Raw genomic sequence first — 7,416 nt, 5'->3', positions numbered from 1 at the left:
CTCTGGGGGGTGACAGGGCTCTGGAAGGTGACTGCTCTAGGAGTGGTGACAGGGCTCCAGAGGTGACAGCGCTCTAGGGGTGGTGACAGGGCTCTGGAGATGGCAGGACACTAGAGGGGGTCACAGGGCTGTGGAGGTGACAGGACACTGGGGGTAACAGGGCTCTGGGGGAGGTGACAGGGCTCTCAGGCTAACAGCTCTGGGAGGGGTGACAGTTCACTGTGGGTGACAGTACTGTGGGTGGTGACAGGAGTCTGGGGGTGACAGGGCTCGAGGCGGTGACACACCATTCACCACACAAATGAATTTTTATCTTCTCTTTTCTCTCATCTGTTCCTCGCTGCTGCACCTCGAATCGCCGCTCGTGGCGGACACAGGACCCTGTCCCCCTCCCTGTCACCCCAAGCGGAGCTGCAACAAGCAGCACGCACGGGAATGAGCCTGGGATCCCCGAGTCCCTTTGCCCGAGCAGGAGCGGGGATGGGGCAGGATCTGGGGCACACGGAAGGGAGAGATGCAACAGCCCGTGTCACAGGGCAGGGGACACATGGGACTGGGGACACACGGGAATGACAGGGCTCCGTGTTGCCATCCCCAAGTGAGTCAGGAGCTCCTGGCATGGTGCTCAGCGCAGTCACTTCACTGCTCGGCTGTTGTCACCACGTTACGCAGCAAGTGACGCTGTGTGCAAAGACTGCTGCACCAAGAGACTTATTCGGCATCAAAAACGCATCAGCCCAAGGCCTGGCGAGAAAACGGGGAGCTCCGTGCGGGCAGGCTGGGAAGGAGAAAAGATTTTAGCATAAAATATGGGAAGTGGCTCCCTGTGGAAAACACTACATGAGAAAAACCTTGCAACTAAGGGGAGAGGCCAGGAAAGCGGTCAGGAAAGATGAAGGGTGATAGGGAATAAAAATGGATCTGAGGAAAGTGCTGAAGGGCTGGTGGGTCCGGGGAAGGGGCTGAAGGTCCCACAGTTTTGGTCAGCACCAGCACCCACCTCCAAGAACTGCAGAGCAACTGGTGCTGAGCGGGACGAGCTGAACCATGGTGGGACAGGATGGAATGGGATGCGTTCTGGATAGGACAAGATGGATCAGGATGGGACGGGACAGGTTGGGATGAGGATAGAGCCGGGGCAGGGACAGGGTAGATTGGATCTGGTCATGGCCTGAGGGGTTGGGTCAGGTAAGGGAGGGGATGGGATAGGATGAGTCAGAACAGGTTGGGTTGGGAAGAGCCAGGTCGGACTGGGATGGGCTGAGCTGGACCGAACTTAACCGAACGGAACTGAACCAAGCTGAGCCGAACCAATCTGCTGCATCCTAGGACAGCAAGGACGGGACAGGGGTGAGGGGCCTGTGGCCCTTACAAAGCCACAACCTCCTTCACTTCACGCCTGCAGGTGCCTGAAATGTTAACGAGACACTCGGAGCGACCTGAGGCTGCCTCTGGAGACGTGTTAACAAAATCATCAAAGCACTAACTGTTGTATTTATTCTAACTTTGTTTCTCCTCCCCAGGGCACGGATATCTCTGTGGCGCTATGAGAAAGCAGCTCTCGGGATTGCAGAAATAAGCTCCCCGCTGCAGTTTCACCCTGAAACGCCAGTCCTGGCTCTCTGCATCCCGACCTGGCTGCCGGCAGCAGCAAAGGTGGAGGAGCTGGAGCCGCTTCTGCTCATCCACAGCCCTTAGCTGTGGTTAGGAGGTGGTTAGGAATCAGAGGGGTGAGGAATTCTGGTCCCAACACTGTGATAAATACAGGGAATTCATTATCACCTGGCTGTTTCTGCTAAACAGAACACATTTTATCGATCACTTTTAATATTTCAGTTTTGAAACCACTATTTTTACTCAATTGTGGGCCCCTCTTTTCCTGCGATTGAAGCAATGGCAAAGCTACCAGTAGAATTGAATATTGCTGTCCACTTTTGCTTAGGTTTATACTGACATTTGGAAAAGCCAAGTATCCTACTTGGCTGAGAAAGGAATAGTACTGCATGTAGATATTGGGCAGTGTTCAGCCAAAATCGCAGGGCACCACACTAAAATGTGCAGCAACAAGAGGATTTTTTTTCTGGATTTCCTTACTGTTTCCAGCTTCAAATGACTCCTACTATTCAGAAGCAGCTATAACTTAAATTAAAGCCTGAAACTTGTGTATCTGCAGTAGAATGACAGTTATCCCCCCCAGACTGTTCTCTGCTCAGTGTTTTCTTCTTCTCCCTTCAGGCCCAATTAAAGTTATCTCGAGTGCATAGCAATTTCCTGCCTTGTCCTTGCAGGAAAAACCAGTCAAGAAGATGAGGTCTGTATGCTTAATTTTAAATGCATTAAATTCTTTGGTTGTTTTCGAGTTATTTTCAGTTCCAAGTCTTTTAACAAGTTGACCACAACAAAAACACGTCAGCTTGGTAACCCTAAGTAATTCTCAAGGGAAATAACAGCAGCATTTTCAGTTCTTTCATTGCTGTTTGGAAAAGCTGCGACTTGCATGGCCGAAGGACTTGTGTCTGCTTGTGCAGTGGATCTGCTTCCCTCGTCTGCCCCAAAACCTCTCTTTTCCCCCCAAGAACACACGGCCTGCAGCCACGCATGGGCCAGTTTTGTGCTGATCCTGTTCTGATAGATGCTGGGAGGGGAGGACGGGCAAGACAGAGCAGAGGCTCTTCAGAGGAAGCTTAAAATTCCTCTGCAGTGAGGAATTTTGGTGAGTTTTGCCTGTTCCCAAACATGTTTAGGGAATGACTCAGGGTAAGCTGAGCTTGCATTGGGTAATTATCCAGTGCTGGCAGCTAAAAGTGAGTGTCAGAAGCATCAATAGCCTTCTCTGAGGCAGAGTCCTCGAGCAGCATTTCACATTGCATTTCTTCCCTTTCCTTCATTCTGCTTTGAAAAAGAAGAGGAAAAAAAAGCTGGGAGTTAACAGCAGCAACCTGGGCGCGGGGCTCAGCCATGCAGCTCTCCTTGAATTCCCACTGCAGAGAACGCTCCCAAGAGCCTTTTCCAAGACATCCTGTCTTGAGGTTACTCTTCTTTCCCCTGAGCTACAATGGGATGGCTACAAACTTCATAGAGCCCTTTGCAACACACACACGTACACAGCACGGCGTAGGAAGTTGTCATCTTTATTTTTTTTAAGGTTTCCTTTTTTTCCTTTTTTTTTCTTTCTTTTTTTTTTTTTTTTTAATACAGGTAATGCCATCGGTGAAGATGCTCGCAGCGCAGCGTGGTTGTAAACGCTCTCCAGCTGAGATCTTGAGGATGGAAAGAATTTTACTAGATAAGCTTCACTGGGATCTTTACACAGCAACACCAATGGATTTCCTAAACATTGTAAGCACTACGTTTTGCAAAGTTTAAATAGTTCTTTTTTAAGGAAACAGCTCATTTATCAAATAAGACTAGAAAACATACATGTGCACATACACACACATACACATTCTCCCCAAGGGGCTAGTCTTAGCTATCTGCAAGTCTTTTGAAGAATGTTACAGTGATTTTATTTAAATGTACTAATATTTAAAACTTCTTTTCTTTTCTCAAAAAAGGTACTCCCATTTTTAAAGGACAACTAAAAATGGAGGTTAAAAAGATCCTCATAATGTTATATGCTTTTTTTTTAAATACACACTGCAAAAATATTTCTAACTCTCTCCATTCTATTAATACTGTACATAGAAAGCTGTCAGGGTTTTGCTACATTTCACACACAGGTCTTCTTAAACCGTTTTCCTTTTCATCCCACTAATAATTTACCCCTGTTTTAGGCAATTAGACTCTCCCCTTGTGGCACTTATTTCACATTGCAGTTGCTAAATATTTGATAGAAACGAACTGCGTCTTTGAGAAAGGATCATGTGCTAGTAAGGCAAAAATCATGAGCTATGGACACAGCCTGGATCCCTTTTTATGGTAATGTGCAAATTTTAAGCCATCTCGGGCTGCTGATTGTGAGAACTGCCTCCTGTAGGTGCTTGTTTCCTCAGTGAATTCCGAGTACAATCATCATTACGGGGTTTGTATCTGCTGGCCTGACCCGATTCTCCTGGATAGCAATCCGGATAACGTAGAAACTTCAGAAACCGTTCGGAAACACTGACCTTTTACATTCATTATAGCTCAAAAAAAGCTCAATGGTTGGCAAGTACAAACACAAAACACAAAATAAAAAGGGGAAAACCCTCTAGGCTTCCTGGTATGAGTCAAAATTAGTCTCCATTTGGGTTGATAACATATGAAAACATACAAAGTTCACTGACCTCTGCTTTTTTAAAAGCTATGTATATATGTATAGAGTCTTCTGTGCGGTTGCGCGGCGCGGGCGGCGCGCTCAGACGAAGCCTTCGCGCCACGCGGCGCTGCGGACCAGGCAGCTGCAGCACTGCAGCGCCTGCCACCAGCTGCTGCAGCCCAGGGGCTCCACGCTGGCCTTGGTGATCATCACCTTGGAGCTGGAGAGACTCGCGCCCGAGGGGGGTCCTGCTAGCACCGATCTGCTAAGGGAAGCACAGGCAGGGTCAAAGCGGCCTCTGGTCACCAACCTGAGGCCAGGACACGGATAAATTCATGAAAGGCCCGTGGACGCGCTGCTCTAGGGCTGCTGGAGCTCTGCATTTGCTAGTGGGAGGAAAGAGGAAAGAAACCTGTAGCTGGGAGTAACCTGTGGCGAGGGGCAGCTGACCCAGCCTTCCTCCTCCTCCTCCTGGCCGTGCTGCTCTCACCGAGCCTGGGAATCTCGCCCACCTTCCATGCAGCTGTTCAGCATCCAGAGGGCTTTTCCATGGGGCCGGGATGGACCTGCAGATCCCAGCGCGGCCTCTCCCTGCCCGCTCTGCGCTTACGTGGCGACGGGTGGTTTATCCCCAGCTCACCCGCTCGTGCAGCGAGAGCTCCCGCGCCTGCAGCCCCCGGCGCTCTGCACACTCGGGACCCCAGCAGCCCAGCCCCAAGGGCGCCTGCCGCCGCGCTTCCCGGCCGGAGCATTCCTGGAGCGGGAGGGACCAACCCCCTGCCCTTCCCGTCGCTCCCGCACCAGCCGCAGCTGTGAGGACCCCGTGGAGGCGGCTGGTGCAGGGGGCACTTGGGCGTCCGCACGGGGAGGCTGTGGGAGCGAGGCCGGAGCAGCTCCCCGTGTCCTCCCTTGCAGCTGCCGGACAGGGACCATTGGGAACCTTCCCGCTGGGGAGAGGTGGCCGCAGCACCGCGACAGCCCGGCCCGCGCGGGTCCCGCTCGCCCTTCCAGAGCACAAGGACTAAACGGAGTTGTCTCCCCCTCTTTCAGCTCCTTCCCAAGCCGCGCCTGCTACCCCCAGTTTTTAACAGTATCCGAGCACTGCGAGCTGGGGAGGGATGCGCAGCCCTGCTCCGGGGGCTCCGTCTGCACCCGGGAGCAGTGGGAGCCGCTGCCTCCTCCTCCCAGCTGTGATGAAACACGCCAGCGCTGGCACCTCATCCTGCTCACGGCCTTGCTCCTGTTGGAGAGATTGCGATTCCCGCAGGGAGATGGAAGAGGAGCTGCCACAGAACAAGGGGGAGCTCCCAGGGCAGCCGCTGGGCGGAGAAGTTCCAGGCAGGATCAAGACTTTGATTTGATAGTGAAAAGAGCAGAAACCAAAACTTCCAGTTTGCTGTAGGGCCTCACTCTGGAGTTCTGGGCTCCCTCCTGCTCATCCCAGGAAAGGCTCTAGCCACAGTCCCACAGCCTGGACACACCGGCTGCCCCGGCTCCCTGCGCCCGTCCCCGCGGGGCAGCAGCTCCGCTGCAGAGCCAGCCAGAGCCCACCGGGCCAGGGTGCCAAAAAAAAAAAAAAAAAAATCACTTAGAGTTCTAAGTTGTGACTCGCTGCTTTGAGGAGGAGAGCTGCCTTTGGTGCACTTTGTTAAATAAACTACGAGCTCGGTCTGGGCGCTCTTGGTGCCTCCTGTGAGCGCAGCCAGTGCTGCCAAGGCCCCGTGGGACGCGCAGGCGCCTCCGGATCCACTTTTCATCCCTTCCATCCCTGCACCCGGCTCGGGCGGCTTCGCACCGAGGCCGTGTCCCCACATGTCCCCATGGTGCTGCCACCGAAGCGCTGGCAGCACCCGCTGCCTCTCAGCCCCACGGTGTCCAAGGACAGGAGCGGTGCCCACCAGCGCATCCCGGATCCCGGACAGCCCCTCGGCTGCTCTGGCCCCTCGAGGGCAGCGCCCTCAGGGAGCAGGGAAGGGCAGCGGGACAGGGAGGCTCTGCTGGGACACTGGGATAAAGCTGTTATTCCTAACAGCCCCGCACAGCTGGGGGCTGGCTCCACCGCCCGGATTAAGGCTTGGCTGGGGGAATTGGGCTGCTTTGCCTTAGAAGGAAACACAGGTGGAAATCAGCTCGGCAAAGGAAAAGCTCCCTCCGCTCCCCGCCGCGGGCGTCCGCAGGTGCCTACCTGGTCCTTGGGGCGCGCGGCCTCGCTCCGACCTGCGCCCAGGGCAGCCACGTGTCAGTCCCTAGGAAGCCCCCGAGGGCAGGAGCTGTTTCTGGCCCCCAGTGCCTGCCAGCTCCAGCACTGAGGTGCCCTGGGATGCAGGGCTGCCCCAACACGTATCCTGGGATGCAGGGAGGGCCGCCCTGTGCTGCAGAACTGCCCCAGCGCATATCCCGGGGTGCCTCAGTGCAAATCCCGGCATGCAGAGCTGCCTTGATGCATATCCCAGGATGCAGAACTGCCCCGGTGCATATCCTGGGATGCAGGGCTGCCCTGGTGCATATCCTGGGATGCAGAGATACTCCAGTGCATATCCTGGGATGCAGGGCTGGCCCAGCGCATATCTCAGGATGCAGAGATGCTCCAAGATGCAGGGCTGCTCCAGTGCATATCCCAGGATGCAGAGATGCTCTAGGCATATCCTGGGATGCAGGGCTGCCCCGGGATGCAGGGCTGCTCCAGTGCATATCCTGGGATGCAGAGATGCTCCGGTGCATATCCCAGGATGCAGAGATGCTCCAGGCATATCCCAGGATGCAGAGATGCTCCAGGCATATCCCGGGATGCAGGGCTGCCCCGGGATGCAGGGCTGCTCCAGTGCATATCCTGGGATGCAGAGATGCTCCGGTGCAGAGATGCTCCGGAGGCAGCTCTGTTAGCAGTCGCGGGCCCTGGGTGTGTTTTATACCCTGCCCTGCAGAGCACTGGGGTTAACAGAGGGAAGCCGGAATCACAATGAGCATCATGAATGAGAACAGCAAGAGCTTTTAATGCGCAAATTTTGACATAGCGTCCATTTAACAAGTCAGTTTTGCTTTTATTAAAGCCAGCTTTGGTACAAGCAGGTCGTTCCTGCGCTTAGTTTAGTTTGAAACAAAGCTAAAACTCTGAGGCTTCCCTGTTCTCCGTGCAGAGGCAGAGAGGAACACGGAGGGGGCGTTTTTTCCCCCTCTTT

The 7,416-nt window shown here is 53.9% G+C and overlaps 1 protein-coding gene across 1 annotated transcript; it reads left to right on the top strand.

Annotated features, from left to right (window-relative positions):
- Window positions 1-569: 569 nt before the first annotated feature.
- On the top strand, window positions 570-4,568 carry CCNI2 (cyclin I family member 2). The gene is made up of 5 exons (XM_088536913.1): window positions 570-598; window positions 1,524-1,670; window positions 2,248-2,311; window positions 3,199-3,339; window positions 4,341-4,568. The coding sequence occupies exons 1-5, from the start codon at window positions 570-572 to the stop codon at window positions 4,566-4,568; spliced, it is 609 nt and encodes a 202-aa protein (XP_088393039.1).
- Window positions 4,569-7,416: the final 2,848 nt, after the last annotated feature.

Source organism: Tinamus guttatus, unplaced genomic scaffold (assembly GCF_059628265.1).
Source record: "Tinamus guttatus ecotype Peru unplaced genomic scaffold, ASM5962826v1 Tinamus_guttatus_pri_ptg000710l, whole genome shotgun sequence".
Lineage (NCBI taxonomy): Eukaryota > Metazoa > Chordata > Aves > Tinamiformes > Tinamidae > Tinamus > Tinamus guttatus.
The sequence above is the reverse complement of the archived record's forward strand: the minus strand, read 5'-3'. Positions and strand labels throughout refer to the sequence as shown.

Coding starts and splice junctions, on each gene's coding strand:
- CCNI2 (XM_088536913.1), top strand. CDS start 570: ATGACAGGGCTCCGTGTTGCCATCCCCAA. Junction 599..1,523: donor CTCCGTGTTGCCATCCCCAA/GTGAGTCAGGAG, acceptor TCTCCTCCCCAG/GGCACGGATATCTCTGTGGC. Junction 1,671..2,247: donor GCAAAGGTGGAGGAGCTGGA/GCCGCTTCTGCT, acceptor GCCCAATTAAAG/TTATCTCGAGTGCATAGCAA.